Raw genomic sequence first — 20048 nt, forward strand, 5'->3', positions numbered from 1 at the left:
ACAGCTGCGAGCCTGTAGCTGCTTTGGATTCTGTGTCCAGAGACAGATTCTCTCTCTCTGTCCCTCTTCCGCTTGAGCTCTGTCTCTGTCTCTCTCTCAAAAATAAAACATTTAGGGGCGCCTGGGTGGCTCAGTCGGTTAAGCATCCGACTTTGGCTCAGGTCATGATCTCTTGGATCGTGAGATCGAGCCACGTGTCGGGCTCTGTGCTGACAGCTGCGAGCCTGTAGCTGCTTTGGATTCTGTGTCCAGAGACAGATTCTCTCTCTCTGTCCCTCTTCCGCTTGAGCTCTGTCTCTGTCTCTCTCTCAAAAATAAAACATTTAGGGGCGCCTGGGTGGCGCAGTCGGTTAAGCGTCCGACTTCAGCCAGGTCACGATCTCACGGTCCGTGAGTTCGAGCCCCGCGTCAGGCTCTGGGCCGATGGCTCGGAGCCTGGAGCCTGTTTCCAATTCTGTGTCTCCCTCTCTCTCTGCCCCTCCCCCGTTCATGCTCTGTCTCTCTCTGTCCCAAAAATAAATAAAAAACGTTGAAAAAAAAAAAAAAATTTAAAAAATAAAACATTTAAAAAAATTAAAAAAAAATTATTACTACAAAAGGCACAACATACACAAATGAAAGAGACCCAAATAATGCTCAGGATATCTTGGGTTGGAGTTTCTGCTTCTTTTTTTTTTTTTTTTTTTCAACGTTGTTTTTTTTGTTTTTTTTTTTTGGGGGGGGGACAGAGAGAGACAGAGCATGAACGGGGGAGGGGCAGAGAGAGAGGGAGACACAGAATCGGAAACAGGCTCCAGGCTCCGAGCCATCAGCCCAGAGCCTGACGCGGGGCTCGAACTCACTGACCACGAGATCGTGACTGGCTGGAGTCGGACGCTTAACCGACTGTGCCACCCAGTCGCCCCGGAGTTTCTGCTTCTTAATGTTTATTTATTTACTTTTGAGAGAGAAAGAAAGAGAGCATAGGTCAGGGAGGGACAGAGAGAGAGGGAGACATGGAATCCAAAGCAGGCTCCAAAGCGGTCAGCTCAGAGCCCGATGCACAGGCCTTGAATTCAAACTGTGAGATCATGACCTGAGCCGAAGTCGGTTGCTTCACGGACTGAGCCACCCAGGTGCCCCTGGAGTTTCTGCTTCTTAATTTCAACCCAGAAATAGAAATATGTGTGTATTGGTAGAGTTCGTGGGGAAGTGGGGAGGATGGTGGTGGCCGGTAGTGTGGATGAACGTGGGTAATATTTAAAAAAAAAATTTTTTTTAATGCTTATTTATTTTTGAAAGAGAAAGAGAGCACAAGCAGGGGAGGGGCAGAGAGAGAGAGGGAGACACAGAATCTGAAGCAGGCTCCAGGCTCTAGGCTCTGAGCTGTCAGCATAGGGACACGGGACTCCAGTCCCACCAACCATGAGTTCATGACCTGAGCCAAAAGGGGATGATTAACCAGCTGAGCCACCCAGGTGTCTCGGATAGTATTTTTAATAGCAGAATATTAAAGAATTCTTTAGTCTGTGGAATTTACATGGCTAGACTGATTTGATTTTGCCATAATCCCCCAGAGAACTGATACGAACCCTGTATTCAAACTCAGAATACCTAGGTCCAAGCTCCTTGCTATCTGGGTATCATTTAAGCTTTGTAAGCTTCTCTGTGTGTATGTATTTTCCATCAGAGAAGAGGGGATTAAAAATCTCAAAGAGTATTTAATTTTTAAAATTTGTATTAAATGAGGCCATATTTGTGAAAGTGCTTTAAAAACAAATCACAGCAAGCTATATTCAGCCATAATATGTTTGTTCATATAGACCTTGATTATATGTGTCTGTGGGGTGAATGATGACATTTGGAACCAGTAAATAATTCACAAGCCTGTTTTAGATATAGATTAGTTCTCAGTCATCCATACACATGGACTAGCATGAATAATTTAGAACTACAAATATTTGTTGGTCATCTAGTATGAGCCAAGAAATTTTTTAGGCCTGGTTAGAATGTTTGTTTTCAAAGTTTATCATTTTGAGAGAGAGAGTGCATGAGCATGCATGTGGGAGGGGCAGAGAAAGAGGGAGGGAGAGAATCCCAAGCAGGCTGTGCTCTGCCGGGGGCTCGCTGTGGGGCTCTATCCCATAACCACAAGATCATGACCTGAGCAAGATTGTGACCCGAGCCGACATCCAGAGTTGGAAGCTTAACTGATTGAGCCACCCAGGTGCCCCTAGAATTTTTTAAAGCATAAAAGAAAGGTGCCAACCTCAATGATCTTAATTCTATCTAGAATGTATGTTGTTTTCCATCCTGATGATCTCTTACACATACCAATTTGAGAAACTTCCCTAACCCATCCAGGTAAACCAGTTGTTCTTATACCTCTTCCTACCCCACTGGGCACAAATAACATGTTTAGGTTTCTTCCAGCAGCCTGGAGTGCCCTGAAGGTAGGGCTGTAGCTTCACTTGTATCTCCAGAAGCCCTAGGGCGGTGCCTGGTACATGGCAGACCCAGCTTGGTAACTTTTGATTGAATGACTGACTGATAGTCAAATTGAGAGATAAGATGTATCAGGAAGTAATGTTACAGGGCAGTATTTGATAACAGCAAGTGCCAGTGAATGTTGCACATACTGGGCCTACAGGAATTCAAATGAGGTCTAGGTATGGCTGGGACAGGTAGAGAACTTTAAACATAATGATAGTAATAAAAAGTATCTTCCTTTGAATGGAGTTATATAATTTTGTAAAAGATAAATTTCTTTTTTAATTGTTTGGGGCTTTTAAAAACTTAGTAGTTGTGTGCTGAAGGAAGTTAATTTATCAGAAGTTTACAAAATGAGTAAATTTCCTGTGGATAACTAATTATAGATACTCAGTAATTAAAATTTTTTTTTCCTTCTGCTATTTCTCTCCTTGAATAGATGTTCTGTAATTGATGGCAAAATGACCAATAATTAGGAATCAAGAAGGGGAGAGAAGATTGTCAGCTACTAAATGTTTGTGGGTTGATCCTAGAGAAAGAATGTGTTTTATTATGATGCCAGCCTCTGTTGATTTGTAGTATTTATTTTTTCTCTCATGTCAAAAGTTTAGTAATCAGAATCTTTAAGGGCTTAAGTAGAACTTTTATTTTTTACAGACTATTCTTTTAAAAGTTGAATTTAATGAGACTCAAACCTTGAACTATCGTTGACCCTAGCTGAAAGGGAAAAGAAAAAATTCATTGTGTGTGGTAAATAGAAATACTGGTCTGGATCTAAGAAAATAAACATTATCATGATTTCTGTTTCTATTCAAGTTTCTGTTGTTGTGCCAATTTTATGACTCTCTCTGCCCTTATTTTTCTAAAGGTCACTTCCATTGTACAAGTCTTCCGAATTATTAAATTTCCCAAATAACTGTAATCCAAAGAGCCTTTTATCAGTAGCACTAAAAAGAGAAATGCCAGTTCATAAGGAGTTCTCTGTGAGCTTCTCCCTGATCTCTGTATTAGCATTTGGCTGTTAATAAATTTGTCTCTTAGAGATTCATTTCTGCTATTTGTGGGCCTGATTTAAAAAGCTAGAAACTTTTTTTTTTTAAGTAGGCTTCATGCCCAGCACAGAGCCCAGTGTGGGGCTTGAACTCACAACCCTGAGATCAAGACCTGAGCTGAGATCAAGACTTGGACACTTAACTGACTGAGCCACTGAGGTGCCCCCAAAATCTAGAAACTTTTTAAAAAATAGTTAAATCTTGTTCTTGTTCTGCATGTACCACTGATAGTGATAAAGCCACAGGACCAATTCTTGAGTCCTTACTGGGCTGTATCCACACAATAGCATATGGTAAACCAATACATTGTTTGGGAATGGTAAATTATATGATAGAGTTTTTTTGGGTTGAGTTTTTTCTCTTAAGTTTGATTTAGGGAGAGAAAGTGGATTTTCCTTGGGTATACACTATAGTGGTGGTAGAAAACAATCCAGAATTGTGCAGGGTGAGTAGGAGGAGATGTAAACATTTGTTTTTGTCCCCCCAAAATAGACAACATGCATGAAATTAAGAGACTATTCTAAAATCTTTGAATCTGGAATGAATAGAGTAGTAAGGGGGAAAGGTGGGGAGGAAGGACTGGTAGATTAAAGACATTAGGGTTTCAGTAAATATGTGTGAATTTGCTATTCCTGGAAATTTGGGAATAAATGAGCTATTCAGCTGTGTCTGTATGTCCGGGAGAGTACAGATAGTTTTCTTTTGCTGTTATTTTTGAGGGACCGTCTGGTAGAAGGTACAACCAAAGGAGGCCCTTTGTGAGTTTTCTTTGAGGCTCAAGGAGTTGAAAGACACTGGAATGGGAATGATAGACTGGGTCCTGTGTGCGTGTGTTGACTGTGCCTTGGAAATGGCTGGGAGACCGGAGGGTTTGTTAAGGAGGAGTGGTGAGAGCTTTTGGAGGAAAGATACCATGGGCTGTATTGGGTAGCAGTGGAGTGAGGCAGAGTATGTGGGGGGAGTTAGGCAGAAGGAAGGCAGCTGACCTTTTTTGAGGACTTGCTGTGTGTGTTAGGCACTGCCCTAACGTATCTTCGGATATTTAATCCTACCAAGAGGTCTGAAATGCAGATATTTTCTCTGTTTTATACATAAAGAAATGGAGACACAAAATGGTTGTATTACTTACCCATGATAACATAGCCCTTAGTAGTAGACTGGGATTTGAACCTAGATCTGCCTGAATCCAGAACCATTTCTCTCTCTCAGTGTGGTGTTGAAAAGAGTTGAAATAGGGCAGGTGGACGGCACGTGCTTTTTCAGTCCTCCGCGCTGGATGGGGTGTGCTGTAGTGCCAGGTCCGGTCTTGGGGGTCATATAGGCTGGGTTCATGAAAATCCTGGTCCTGCCGCTTCTTACCTGTGTAATCTTGAGTGGATTCCCTAACCTTTGTGAGCTTTGGCAACTTCATCCATGAGGTAGGGTTAATGATACAAACAAACCTCTTCGTGTTGCTTGGATGTTAAAGTGAAATAATGTCTGAAGCTTTAATGCATGTTACTTCCTGTCACTTCTTTTTTTCCTTTTAGAGCCATCTTATCATCTCTGGGTTGTAACATAGGTCTACACAGGTCTCTTTCGTATGGAATTTGGTCATGTTCTCTTTTTTCTAAGAAGGTTGTATTTTGTTTCTTTCACTTAGAACGATCCATATTAATTAAAAACAATCTGCCAACAGAGTCTTTCATTTTTCCCTCCCACCTAATCAAGAATTGTGTGAAATTTCTAAGGCTTTTTGTCCCTCCTCTTTCTCCCTGTCTGGATTCCTTGGGACTGACATCATAGACATGGAGGAGTCTCTGACCTTTCTTGACAGCCTTAAGTGTTGTGGTTTTCCAGTGAGTTTTGGGAGGAGTTGGAGGGGACTCAGACACAGCTGTAGTGCATCACTGGAACCGGGAGAGGGTATAATGTGAGAACGTGGATGCTTTGGGGGAACGTGGCAGACGAGAAAATGTAGGGTCAGTAGTTTCTCAGACATTTTAACATAGCTCTGTTATCTATAATCGGTATTTAATTTTGGGTCATTTTTCTCTGTTACTAAGTAGTTGGGCCCTCAGACCATGCAGACCGAATGTAATATTAGTCTGAGTTAAACAGTGTTTAAGGAAGAGAAATTTGTTGCAAATAAGATCATATAACAAGCACATGTCTTTACAGTGACCACTGTTTTAGATTTACCTGTTTACAACACTGATTATCTGATTATCATCCATTCTAGTGTGTGTGTGTGTGTGTGTGTGTGTGTGTGTGTGGTGGAAACAAATGTGTAAATAAATACAAGTACTCTGGTGTGATAAGTAATATAATAGTGGTAGAGTACCAGGTGCAGCAGCAAGGAGGGAGTGGGCAACTTAAGTTGGGAAGCCAGAGAATGTTTTGAAAATAAGGTAGTACTGAGTTAGTCTTATAGAAGAGATAAGAATTCACCTGCTAGGCCATAAGTCATTCCAGGCAGAGGGGACAACATAGGCAAAGGAACTGAAATGTGAGCACATGGTGTACTTGGGGAACTACCAGCACAGAAAGGGGAATGGTGGCAGGTGAATAAGGCAGGAGGGTCAGGGAGAGCCAGATTGTGAAGGAATCTTAAGTTTTAGTCATTGAAGAATTTAGAGCAGTGAGATATAAGACATATTCACATTTTAGATTGACCAGCCTCCATAAGCAAGCAATGACTGGAGAGAGGAGGAGGGAGAAATTAAGAAGCTGTTTCCTGGAGTGCAGGTTATGAAAATCTGAGAGAGAATAAGAGTTGTAGCTTATGGAAAGTGTGGGATGGATCGGAGAAATTTTAAAGGGAAAATGAGTAGCACTTCATAATGGACTATTTGTGAGTGAGGATAAAGTAAGAGAGAAGTCCAGGGTGGCTCCCAGGCTTTTGTGATTGATTGGATGATGGGGGGAGGGGTGATGGTACCATTTGCTAGAATAGGCGTACTGGAAGAGGAGTACTTTGGAAGGGGGAAGGACAGAGATGAGAGAATGAGATTTTTTTTTTTATTAAAAAAAAAATTTTTTTTAATCTTTATTTTTGAGAGAGAGAGACAGAGTATGAGCAGGGGAGGAGCAGAGAGGGAGACACAGAATCCAAGGCAGGCTCCGGGCTCTGAGCTGTCAGCACTGAGCCTGATGCAGGGCTCAAACTCAGGAACCGTGAGATCATGACCTGAGCCACACAGGAGGCCCCTGAGATCATGTTTTTATGTTTTATGTGCTGTGTTTGAAGGGCATGTAGGAGGTGAGGTGGAGAGTTTGGGGCTGTGAATACGTTTAAGGTCATCAGCATCGAGTGCTGAGGGGCATGAATGACGTTTCTGGTGGAGGTGATATAAAATGAGATGAAGGCCAGAGGTAGAGCCTTGGGTGCACTCACCCTTGGTGCAGGCACAGGAAGAGGAGTCCGCGAAGGTGACCAAGACACAGAGCCAGAGAGGCAGGAAGAGTGACCAGCGTCAAGTGCTACAAAGAGAGAACACTTCAGATAAGCAGTAAGGGTGATTGTGATGACCTTACTGTAAGTCAGTGCCACTCACTCTCCTTCAGTAGAAGCACATTTTGGCAGGATGAGCACTGCACCTAAGGTGAGGAAGTGGCATCAGTGGATGTTGTCGCTCTTAAGGAGTTTTGCAGGATGGAGGAGAAGAGCAACTGGCAGGTGGGGACAGGGGAGGAAACACGAAGGAATCCCTCTCGCCTTGTTTCATAATTTTTTTCTGTGAAGTCAGAGGCAAGATCACATGTTAGGAGTAAGGGAGGTGATGAGGATTGGGTAGGAGAATGGTGGAGGTGTGGGTCAGTAGCCGAGAAGATGGGTTGACTTGTACCAAAGTCAAGCGGAGACAGCAGTGTTTCATTGAAAGTAATGAGACTGGATACCATTAATTTGTAGTTGGGTTGCCCTGCGTGGTTATGTGATCTCGTCTTGCTCAGGAACCTCAGATAGCAGAGAAGTTGAATGGGAGAGCCATCCATATCGGGCCAGTGAACTAGACGGACAGCAGAACTAGGCTTTTACAGGAAAATAAGTGATCGGTCTTTGGGTTCATATTCAATTAGGCAAGAAGGGACAAAGTAGCATCTATCCATTTTTCTTCATCGCCACTGCTGTCATCCTAGTCCAGCTCACCATCACGTCTTTGCAATAATTTCCCAACCAGTTTCCTTAAATCCGTGTGTTCCTTCCACATTCTTCTTCTCACTACAACCAGGGAGATCTTTTGGTATTTCAAATCTGATCATGCCCAGTCCCTACTTCCAACCCTTCAATGGCTTCTCGTTACTTTTAGGATAAAATCTCAATCTTTAACAGGGTCCACTAGGCCTCTCCTAATTCTCGTTTTGTACCATTCTCACCTCTGTGTTTCTTCCTACTACAGAACGTTGAGCCAGGTTTCCTCTGCTTGGGGTATTCTTTCTTTCCCAGCTTGTCTCCAATTTCTACTCATTCTTTGGTCCTTAGATGTAATAGCACTTCTTTGGGAAAGCTTTTTCTGACTCCCTGTAAGAGATAATACCCATTTCCTGGGCATTTCTTTATTATAATCTTCTATGAAATTTTGTGGGGTTTTTTTCCCCCTCCAGACTAGAATCTTTGTAAGGATAAAGATTGTATCTATCTAGTTCATTGTTGTGTCTCTAAGCCTGACCATAGCGCACCTAACACATAGTAGGCACTCCATGATTTTTGTTGAATTAGTGAATAAGGTGAATAAGGAATTGGATGTCTTAGTCTGAGGTGAGGATATCTTGAATTAAGAGAGCAGGTTTAGTAGTGGAGAGGGAAGGCTGGAAGCAAGATGAGGTTGTAGCCAAAGTAAGGTGTTGGAAGTTGAAAGTACAGAGGTGCAGTAATTTTAGGAGATGGCAGGGTCCAGGACTGGGGCGTTGGAGTGGAGATGGAGGTCTTTGCATTTGATGAGATTATGAAACTCTCTGGCAGAAACGTTGGATGGATTGTGCAGGTGGGTGTCAGAATTGCTGAGGAAAACGGTAGGATTTAAAGTGAGAGCAATATAAGGCAGGAGTCTAGGTCTTTAATAAATATGAGCGAGAGGCTCAGCCCTTTCTTAGAATTCAGTGGGTAAGAATCAGGGTCGTTTGGGGTTCAGTAATGCCACAGTGCCTTGGGAGGCAGTGTGGTGCAGTAGAGAGAGCATGTGTCCAAAATATCTGGGTTCAGACTTTGGGCAACCACCTGACTTTTTAAGCCTTATATTTGTTTATTTGTAAACAACCCATTTTTCTGTGAAGAAATGCTTTCTCTAATCCTTTTCTATGAAAATGCCATCATTCTTGGGAATAGATTTTATTGTTCCAGAGAAGAGAACAAAGGCCATTATGTGAAAGTTACAGAGGGAGGTGGGCTGGTGATTTAGTTTAGAAAAGCGTTTTCTCACAATTAGAGTTGTCCAACAATAAGATGGACATGTGGCAAAGGAATGAGTTCTCCATCAAAACTTGTATCGATGTGGAGGCGGGCTGACTTCTCTGTCAGAGATGTGATAGAAGGGTTCCTGCATGGGGGCAGACACTGGATTACGTAATCACTAGTCTTGTCCACTTGGAGGATTGGCGGGTTTTGACCCCAGTTGAGATTTGTCTATACATGATTCAATCAACAGATGCTTGAGTGCCTCTTCTGCTTTGCGTGAAAGTTTGGAAGCCAGTGTTTTCTTTTTTTCGTTCCTGTGTGCTGAGACAGAGCCCAGGACTGTGTGTCTTAGTCTGTGTTGTGGATATTTCCCATTTGGAATTTGAGAAGCGCAAGCCCGGTGTTGCTGGTGATGTAACAAAAGCTACTGTCCTCACCTGGTAGGTGGGGTTAGGGTGGAGTCTGTGGCCGCACCTGGAGGCATCAAGTACAACAATGTGCTGCCAAGAAGTTTGGTTTAGTATTTGAATTTTTTAGCAAGTAATTCTAGATAACCGTTGGATCTCTACATTACTTTCCAAAACTAATTTTTGGAAAGAATGACCTACTATGTTGGCAAATGAGATCTGTAATGCCATGGCATGGCATTGATGGTTTTCACTGGTTTCTTAGTCACAGGAGCCTGTGTCTGGCTGGGTGGGAAATTGCCTACACGTGTGTGGCTTAATCAACTCTTGTCTCTTATTGCTGACGGCCGTTTGTGTGTTTATTGTACATCTCCCACATTCTTTCAGAAAGTTATAGTGGCTTTCCTAAGTTCCTTTGCATATTTTTTTTTTTAAAGAGAAAATTGAAATTCATTTTGCTGCTCTGCTCTTGGTTTAGCATTAGTCATGCTTTTAAGTTATTTGGGCTGCACCCATCTCCTGTGACCTCTGAGACAAGGACTAAAATGGTCTTGGAGAAGAAATTCTTCTCTGTATCAGGGGAGGGGGAAGCCACTCATTCATTTATGAATTCTGAAGGGATTTAACTCTTAAGTATAAATTGTAAGAAACTAATTATAACTCAACAGTATGAATTTGAGGTATGTTGGGCCAAAAGTTCCTTATGCATTGGCAGCCTTTTCTCACAATTGTGATACTGAAGTGGAAGGAAATTAGACATTGATAATATGTAGACCGAAAGAGAATGTCAGGATCATGTCAGGCTGTAGTGAACTGAAGTTCATTTTTTTTAACCCTGGAAAGGATCTTAGAGGTCATCAAATGCAAGTCTAGGATATACAAGAGGCAACTGAAACCCTGTAAGTAATTTGACCAAAGCCACCCAGCTAACATACACAGGTAGGTGTAGGTCAAAATCATACGATCCGAGGGTGGTGGAAGTAGTAACAGAAAGGAGAGTTTCTGAAACTTGGGAAGATGGATTAGGACCATCTAGAAATAGAGGGATTATATAAAGCATGAAGGACCCTGGAATTTCTTATCTGCTAACTTAAGCTGAAAATTGATTGGTTTGGTGGTGGCCGGTGTGGAGGTTCACTGAGTCATTTAATCATTTACTCATCAGGCATTTACTGACTGCCTACAATATTGTAGGTGCTGTGCTAAGTGTTGGGGCTACAAATATGAATAAAACACGCCCCTGCACTCATGGATCTCTTGTACTACTGGAATCGTACAAGAGAGAATACTTTGTATTTTGCCCTCTCTCTCAAAAAATTCGGTGTCACCAAGTTAGTGACCTACTGGCTTTATGACCCACAAATCATCGCTGTTTATTTGCCTTAATATTTCTAAGGAATGCAGAAAATCAGGATCTGATCATACCACTGAACAAGCTGTGTCCTGGGGTAAGGGGCGTTTGAAGAAAAAGTATCTGAGTCACCCTTAGACTTCAGGTTGTTTACGAGAAGATGTTTCTGAAGAGAGTCACCTGAGTCACGTTTTACCTTTGAGAATTCTACTTTTGGCCTTCCCCAAAAAAGCAAGGGATTGGTGGGTGTGGTAGGACAGGTGTGTTATGGTTACTGTAGGAACAAGCTGTCTTCTCCAGAGAACTAAACCTGTCTACCGTGGCCAAATTTGGTTAGAGATTGTTCTTCACTTTGTTATTGCTTCCTCAGCTGGGACTGCCAACTTCAGAGGAATGTGGATTGGTGCCAGGCTATCAGGTCAGGGACAGAATTTCTGCCAAAGTCAAGTCTGAAAGAGGAGATCTTTTTCAGGTGAACTTATTTGGTTCATTTGTCCTGGGTGGAGAAAGGCATGTTTCCTGGGTTCATGAAGTCAATGGACAAAAATGAACTCTGTGTACCTTTGGGATCTCTACTCTGCTTTGTGTAATAGCTTATTGTTTCATTTTGAGTAGTTTTAGCTGTCAGTTTGCTCCTTCCGTGTCCACAGCCAGGCTCAGAACACTAGTCAGCTCTAAAGTTATTCAGTGTATAGTATTCATTCAGCAAATATTTACTGAGGGCCTGTATGCCAGGCACCGTGCCAAGTGATACATGATGAGGATACATTAGTGAACAAGACACACAAGCACTCAGCTTTCAAGAAACTTAAATATTAGAGAAGGAGACTAGACAGCAATGAATTAAAATAATTTCAGGGTATAGCAAATGCCAGGAAGGAAATAAACAAGGTGGGGAGTTCTTCAGGGTGGGTAGTCTGCTGTTTCCTTCTATTAGTTTGGGTAAGCAAACTGATGGAGGGAAATGGAATACTCTAGAGAGACAGAAGAAAAGCATTGAGAGTGACATTAAGTTTTGTGATTAATTTAGTAGTTAAGAAATTAATGGGGAATTAGGAAAGTAAATGTTGCTCTTCATAATAAATTCAACTGAAATGAATGAGGCAGGATAGTTTCCCCATTTGGTTAGGAAGCTGCGGAAATTGGGCTGTGATCATCCTGTCTCAGTGTAATTTGAGCCTTATGTGTTTATTTCCTCCTCAGGTGGAGGGCTGAGTTTTGATCTATGTCCACCCTATCTCAGCTGCCTGAAAGTACTTAATGATCACATGACCCTGGACATGGATGCTGTCCTGTCGGATTTTGTCCGTTCCACAGGCGCAGAGCCTGGGCTGGCCCGAGATCTCCTGGAAGGTAAGGAGTCATGAGGGGAGCATGAGAAGAAAGTAAAAGACTATAGTGGGTGCGCCTGGGTGGTTCAGTCAGTTAAGCGTCCAACTTTGGCTCAGGTCATGATCTCGAGGTTTGTGAGTTCGAGCCCTGAGTCTCTGTGCTGACAGCTCGGAGCCTGGAGCCTGCCCTCCCCTGCTCACACACTCTCTCTCTCTCTCTCTTTCAAAAATAAACATAAAAAAATAAAACATAAATGAATAAAAGGCTATTGTTAGGATGACTTGGAACAGTTTAAAGTGATCCGAAAGGTACTTTGTGTATGGCAGGCCTTACATTTAAGTTGCTTCTGATGACTTTGTGTATGACTCACCATAATTTTAAAATGCAAATCCCCTTTTTACCTTGAATTTTGGGGGTGGCTTTCTCCACTGTCAATTTGTGCTATGGTAATGCAAGTGAAATTTTATATTAGTCCACTAAGAGTGTAATTCTAGATCTGTAAGGTTTTCTCTTTATAAAAATGACTTTTGGGTTTTTGTATTTGGAATCATCCATGGTTTTGTTTCTTTTCTTCCCTAATTTGTATAGATGGTTCTTTGTCGAGTGAATTAAGTTAATGTTTTCATTTTGCTGCCTTCGTTTACTTATATCTGTATATACCCATAAATGTGAACATTCTAGACTTTAAGATCCTCAAGGCTTGGAATCATGTCAGTAGAATCCTTTGCTTAGAGTCATAATTAACAGATGTTTTTTGACGATGGAAGTATATAATGATACAAATGGGTAAGCCTGTGGAGGAAGGGGCAGGTTAGGTTGTTAGCCTTAGCAAGGTGTGACAATTTGACATTTGCTTCTACCTGTTAATTAGGAGATGGAAGGTCTGGGTTTAAATTCCAGTAATCTAATTCAGGATGACTCTGCCCTTGACTGGCATTTTCAGTTTTATCTCCTGCCACCTTCTTATGTTTCAGCTTGGCCCCACTTGTCACCTTTCCCTGGTCACATTGTTTTTGAAGTCTGCAGTGTCTCTTCCTCCTTTGTTCTCCCCAAATTCTCCTCGTCCTCCAGGATTCAGCTCAAACACTTCCTCTTCCTTTTGTAACATGTGTTGAATGCTGTACGCTTCAATATGTGTGAGGTACTTGAGATAAGATTATTTTATTCTTAAAGTCACTCTGCATTATAGGTTTTATTATCCCACTTTACAGTTTTAAAAACTGAGGTTCAGAGAAGTTAAGGAGGATCTGAACTCAGACAATCTGGTTTCAGAGGCTGGCTCTTCACAATTACGTTACAATTAATATCGATGTAATCCCCCCCCCCCCCCCCGCCATACTCTTGCTTACTTGCGCGTGCACACACGCGCACACACACACTTCTGTGTTATGAAGGAAAAGTTGAGAGGGTAGTATGGAAGTATAAGAGAGAAACCTAATTTAGTTGTAGGATACAGAAAGGCCTTTCTGAGAAAGTGACATTTGAGCTGAACCCGGAAGAGCGCGTGAGGGTAGCAAAACAAAGGGATGGACGAGAGAGTATCGATACAGAAGCTTACGCAAGGACCCCAAGGTGAAAGAGAGTTTGGCACGAGGTAGGAGGAGTGGAGCAAGAGTGGTAGGAAATGAGTAGAGAGGCAGGAAGCAGAATACGGGGGCCTTTGTAGACTGTGGTAAGAAGTTTCCATTTCATTCTGTGTTCAGTGGGAAGCTGGTGAAGCGTTGTAGTCAGGGGAGTGACATGATTGGATTTGAGCTTTGGGTGAAGGCTATAGAATGGATCAGAAGGTGGCCAGAGAAGTGGTCGACCCAGTTAAGTCTGTTGCCACAGTTGAGGTGGGAGATGATAGTGGTGCTGTGGTGGCAGTAGAGAGAGAAGTGGATGGATTTAAGATAGGATTTCGAAGGGAAATCAAAGGGCCTGATCCTTATTTTTCCCCCTGCCTTTGTCTTTCTCTCTTGCTTTTTCTTTAAAAGCTAGCTTTGGTTGTAGTGTAAAGAACAGATTTGAGAGGGGAGATATTAGCAGAAGAGAGACTAGCTGAGCCCCTCCCAAAGACCAGGGGATGATCATGAGACGTGCATGGGGCAGTGACAATAGAGATGGGCAAGAAAGAACAGATTTTGAGAGATGTGTGATGAGCGCAAACATTGACTAGGTAGTGAGGGAAGAGGAGTCGGGTTTGAGTAGTGAGGAGCTGAAGACGAGGCCAGTTTCTGGCCTGGAGGGCTTGTGATGCCATTACGGATTTGGGGAATATAGAAGGAGATGAAGCAAGTCTTAGGAAGGAGGATGATGAAGGGGGGCGCCTTCGGTTGGTGGCTCAGTCAGTTGAGCATCTCACTTTAGCTCAGGTCACGATCTCGCGGTTGATGAGTTTGAGCCCTGCCTCGGGCTCTGGGCTGACAGCTCAGAGCCTGGAGCTTGCTTAGGATTCTGTATCTCCTCTCTCTGCCCCTCCCCAGCTCATGCTCTGTCTCAAAAATAAATAAATGATTAAAAAATAAATTAAAAAGAATAAAAGGAGGAGGAGGATGGACATTCAGTTTTGGACAAGCTGATTGTTAGGAGGATCTGATTTTAAGGAGTCTACCACAGTGTTGGAAATGCAGAGTCAGTGTTCAGTACGGTGTTCTGTATTTCCAACTGTGTGGTAAACCTTCATTCGTTCGTTTGTTGAGTCAGGAAAAAAGTCCTCATTCTTCAACAAATATATATTGAATACCTACTATGTGCCAGGTTCTAGGTGCTTGAATAAAATAAAACTGGCCTTATATTATAGCAGGAAACACAGTCAATAAATAATAAACATGATAACCAAGTCATTGGAAAGTATGTTATAAGGTGTGAAGTGCTATGGAAAATGATAAGGGAAATGGTGAGATAGGTTGTGATTTTTACTTGGGTAATCAAGGCAGGCCTAATTAAGAATGTGACATTTGAACAAATACCAGAAGGAGATGAGGAGTTGTCTATGTAGAAAAAATTGAGGAAAGAGCCTTCTAGGTAGTGGGGATAGTTGGTGGAAAGTCTAAAGGTGGGAGCAGTCTTAGCTGTTTGTAGGAAAACGGCACAGAGGCCAGTATGACTGATGCAGTGTGAGCAAAGGGAGTTGGAAGAAATAGTGAATGTAATGGTTCAGAAGTAAATTCATTAGGCATTAATGATTCATGCAGCTTAACTGGAGAATTATAATATCAAAACATCACAGCAACAGCAATAAATACATATATAAAGCTTTCTGTGTACCAGGGCTTTTAATTCATTTATCTTCATAACAGCCCAGCATGGAATCATCTCCATTTTCATAGTCAGGGAAATTGAAGCACAGAGAAAAACCTGGAAAAGTAGGCCAGGTCATAGAGGCGCCTGGGTGGCTCAGTCGGCTGAGTGTCCGACTTTGGCTCAGGTCATGATCTCAATGGTTTGTGGGTTCGAGCCCCACGTTGGGCTCTGTGCTGACAGCTGAGAGCCTGGAGCCTGCTTTGGATTCTTTGTCTCCTTCTCTCTCTGCCCCTCCCCCGATCACACTCTGTCTCACTCTGTCTCCCAAAAATAAATAAATGTTAAAAAAAAAAAAAAAAAAAAGTAGGCCAGGTCATAGAAAGCCTTGAATGTCCGACACAGGAGTCTAGAATTTATTCTGTAGGCGGTGGCAAGAAATTCGCGATTTTGATTGTGGAACTGAAATGATCAGAATTGTGCTTTAGGACGCCTGGGTGGCTCAGTCGTTAAGCATCTGACTTTGGCTCAGGTCATGATCTCATGGTTCATGAGTTCAAATCCCACATTGGATGAGCTCGTGCCCCACATCGGGTGAGCTCGAGCCCCGCTTCAGGTGAACATGAGCCCACTTTGGGTAAAAAAACCCACGAGCTCCCACTTCAGGTGTGCCCTGGTTCATTCTCTCTCTCTCTCTCTCTCTCTCTCTTTCTCACTCTCTCTCCCCCCCACACACACACCCACCCTTTGCTCACTTGTGCCCTCTCTCTCAACAACAAAAAAAGAACTGTGCTTTAAAAAGATTAATCTCATGGGATACTTTAGAGTGGATTGATGGGACACTGGGTGATAGGAATTTAATTAAGTGGGTAGCAGATGGAATAGAAGAGAAAAAAGTGTGAACGATTATGTCTTAATGTGATTTATTGAGTAATACAACTGGAGAAGGCAGTAGAAAAATCTATTATGACAAATCTACCATTTAGGGTCTTTTCTTCAGTAGAGTAGTGATTCTTAAATTTAGGGGCAGTTAACAATTCCTTTTGGTAAGCTGATGACAGCTGTCAGCTCCTTCTATAGAAGAATGCTCATACACAGTTTCAGATGGTCTAGGACGTCCTAGAGCATGTCTAGGCTAAGAACTCTCTGGATCTCAGAACTAAGAGACCTGGGCTTTCGTCGTACTTGTCCCTGGTGCAAACTAGCTCATTCTTTCTTTAGGCTTCCTCTGTGTTAGCTGTCAAACAAGGTCACTAGGTCTGCGTGGGCCCTTTCAGTCCAGAGACAAAGTGTCAGTGCTCACAGAGCTGACTTAGCAAATAGACAACAAGTAAGTAAATAAATTGTGATACCGCACAGTGAAGTGTTAATGAAGAAAATTAAAGCAGGGTAAGGATTGGGAGAATGATGGACACGCTCATGAGCACATGCTTGCTAGTTTTGAGAAGGTGGTTTGAGTGACCGTTCTAGGTCTTTCCTTAATCTCCCTGTACTCTGAGCACCCAGTTCCCTTTTTGCTTTGTCTCCTGCCAGGAAAGAATTGGGACGTGAGTGCTGCCCTCAGTGATTTTGAACAGCTACGTCAAGTTCGTGCTGGGAACCTGCCGCCACCCTTTAGTGAAGGGAGTGGTGGCTCCAGGACCCCTGAAAAAGGGTTTTCTGATAGAGAGTCTGCCCGCCCTCCCCGGCCCACCCTACAGCGGCAGGATGACATCGTTCAAGGTACTGGGGTAACTGAGGGGGTGTTTCTGTAGATGGAGTAGAAAGGAAGAGAGGGGACTGCTGAATGGAGTCATCCTTTGGAAATGACCCTATTCCTCCCCTGCCAAACTGAGGTGGCCTCAGTGTGTCTTGGTGCATTATGGGGATTACCCTGTATGAAGGTACCGCACTGTCTCACTGCATCTTGAATATTACTCTGTAGTAAGGCCTTTTGCAGATACTGGGAGAGAACTAGAGGAAGGAGAACAATCTAGTTGTTGTGATAAGGTACATAAAGGTAAAATTCAAAGGATTATGGCCATTTACCTCTTTGGTTAATATTTGTCAGTGTCTATCAAAATTTAAAAATGGATGTGTACTCTGACTCAATTTGATTTCTAGAAATTTATCATACATGTGTATGTGCATGTGGGCGTATATATATGTCCTTTAAATAAATATATACATGCATACATAAATAGACACATACACATATGTGGCATAAAGCTTGGAAATGAAAGCTTGAAAAAAAAAGGACAAGTTAAAGCTTGAAAACAGCCTTTAATGTCCATTAAATAAATTAAAATCTTCTATGTTGTGGAGTACTCGGCAGCCATTGGAAAGAATTAAGTAGAACTTGATGTGCTGTTTTTGAACCATCTCTAAAATGTACTGAGAGAGGTAAGATGTAGTAGAGTTATATGGTGTGTTCTTGTTAGTGTTTTTTAAAATTTTAAAAGCTGTATGTGCTTCTGTGTGCATAAAAATTCTAAAAGGATCCAAAAGTTTGCTTCGGGGGAAGGGATCAGAAATTTTGAATATGAGGGAGAGTTCTTTGTAATACTTTGCACCTATTGATGGTATTTTGATTTTTTACCACGGGCTTATGGTACTTTTTATTTTTTTATTTTATTTATTTTTATTTTTATTTTTTGGTACTTTTTAAATACTTGAAAAAAATGGTTTAAAAAAGAACATCACTATGAAATAACTTTAGACAACTGTTGATTGACTTTGTGTATCATCTCTGGCAAGTATTGCATTAAGAACTACTTCCCAACATAATTTTTAGCGATTTTAATAATCTTGATATAACTCAAGCCATGCAAAGGAATTGTAACATGACACTGAGCAGATTGTGATCACAGAATATCTGCTGGGGAATTGTAAGTGCCATGTAATTGAAACAAATGAAATGATTGGGGGCACTGTCTATGTTATTGTCTTTCTCTGTAGCATGTTAAGTGAGAATGACTGTACCTCTACAGTTCTGATAAATATGAGTATCGAGAAAAGTGGTAGTAAATAATGTAAGTAAATGATATTGATGGTAGATAGGAAAGTTCCCGGGTGATTTATCATTAATTTTCTATAATGGAAATGCTTTCCTATGTTCTCCAAACAGTGAGAATTATCAGAGTGATTATTTGATTCAGTCTAGCCAAACGAAAGCCCCACTTCCCTTATTTCCTCTTTTTCCTACCAAACAGTGACCAAGTTGCCAACTGAATGAGTCCCTATTATGTTGGGAAATGGAATTGAAAGAAGATAGAATCATGGGGAGAAGTTCAGGCAAATTCTCTTAAAAAGGGTAGAAAGAGGAATATATATTTGGTGCTAATATAAGTGCTTGCAAAAATACTACTTTCTATATTTCTCCATTTGTATTTGGCTTGAGAAAAAGGGTTGGGAAATGTGGCAGCCAGTTAGATTCAGAGTTAGCCCCTGTGTGCTAGAAGAGGTAACCCTTGTCAAGAGGTAACTATCACCATGTGAGTGGAAAGTTCTCTGGGCTGTGTATGTTCTAAGGTAACTCCATTTCTCATTGCAGAAAAACGCCTGTCTAGGGGCATCTCCCACGCCAGCTCCAGCATTGTTTCCCTGGCCCGATCCCATGTCTCCTCCAATGGTGGGGGTGGGGGGAGCAGTGAGCACCCCCTGGAAATGCCCATCTGTGCCTTCCAGCTTCCAGATCTCACTGTGTACAACGAAGATTTCCGCAGCTTCATAGAGAGAGACCTTATTGAACAGTCCATGTTGGTTGCCTTGGAACAGGCAGGTCAGTGAGTGCTTCTTTTCCCAGGCCCTTCCCTCTGCTTTCCACCTGGAGGCAGCCACGTGGAGGGGCTGGCCTTGACCAATAGCTTCCAGTCTAAGTGTGGGATCTGACTGCAGTCAGAGTCAGGAATCAGTCAGATAAACATGCACCGAGCTAGGTGCTTCTTCTCAGGACACATATTAGACACTTTCCTCTGGAAGTTTCCTGTTTGATGGAAGGGAAACCAGATATACACATGAAAGGCCCAGTAATCAATGCCTAAAAATCCAGACATGGGGAGAAAAATACAAACGAATTACAGTTGGCTCTGGAACTCCTTGTGACCAGAAAGACCCAAACTATAGATGATGTATGATGGTGATTAATTTAGAAGTTCCATTTGTTTACATGAACCTTTCCCAAAAGATTTATTTGCCTTTACAATTGTGTTTGTCTTAAATTATTGTTAAAATTAGTTAATATGATGGGTTGGGGCTGCTGGGAATTCTGGGAAAAGCTAGTCAGGTATTAAAAAACTCCCTTGGAAGAAAGACTGGGGCTAGGAAGTAGGGGCATGGGTAAGAAGCTTTCATTTTTCATTCGGTAACTGTGTGCATCTATTTATACTTTTTTAAAAAGTTAGCACGTTATCGGGCTTAGTGACATTATAGGCCAATTTTTCTTTCTGTAGACTTTTCGGTAATTCAGGAAAACTTTTAAACATGATTCATAAAATACTGTCCTCATATGAATAATGGGTTGGCAATTGTGGATGACTGTACAGGACTGAGACTCATTTTCTTAGGTGTTTCATGTACTTTGCTTGTTGCTCATGTTTTTAAAGTCATACCACATACAAGCTGACAATGCTGACTGTCACGTATGCAGATGATACTTACATGACACTTGGACTACATGCTTTGGTTTTTCTTTTACTGATGTTGGGTTTGTGCTGAGATTCACTGGCACAATATTCCCTGGTCTCCGGAGCAGAGTGAAGGAGTCAGAGCCAGACCAAGTAGCCAACACAGATTTCAACCTGTGACCTTGGCCTCCTCATCTAATGCAGAGTTGCTCAATCTTAGCACTGTTGACATTTAGG

At 42.1% G+C, this 20048-nt stretch overlaps 1 protein-coding gene across 3 annotated transcripts in view; it reads left to right on the plus strand.

Annotated features, from left to right (window-relative positions):
- Positions 1-20048, plus strand: part of OTUD7B (OTU deubiquitinase 7B) — a 52033-nt gene that overhangs the window by 19212 nt on the left and 12773 nt on the right. The window contains exons 1-4 of one of the 3 annotated variants that reach the window (XM_058715950.1): positions 9787-10201; positions 11857-12006; positions 16741-16929; positions 18740-18967. In XM_058715950.1, coding sequence (XP_058571933.1) covers positions 11922-12006; positions 16741-16929; positions 18740-18967 — 502 coding nt within the window. In that variant the 5' untranslated portion in view covers positions 9787-10201; positions 11857-11921. Of the gene's footprint in view, positions 1-9786; positions 10202-11046; positions 11126-11856; positions 12007-16740; positions 16930-18739; positions 18968-20048 lie in introns of those variants that run through there. The other 2 variants (XM_058715949.1, XM_058715951.1) reach the window with 2 other exon arrangements.

Source organism: Neofelis nebulosa, chromosome 2 (genome assembly GCF_028018385.1).
Source record: "Neofelis nebulosa isolate mNeoNeb1 chromosome 2, mNeoNeb1.pri, whole genome shotgun sequence".
Taxonomy (NCBI): Eukaryota; Metazoa; Chordata; class Mammalia; order Carnivora; family Felidae; genus Neofelis; species Neofelis nebulosa.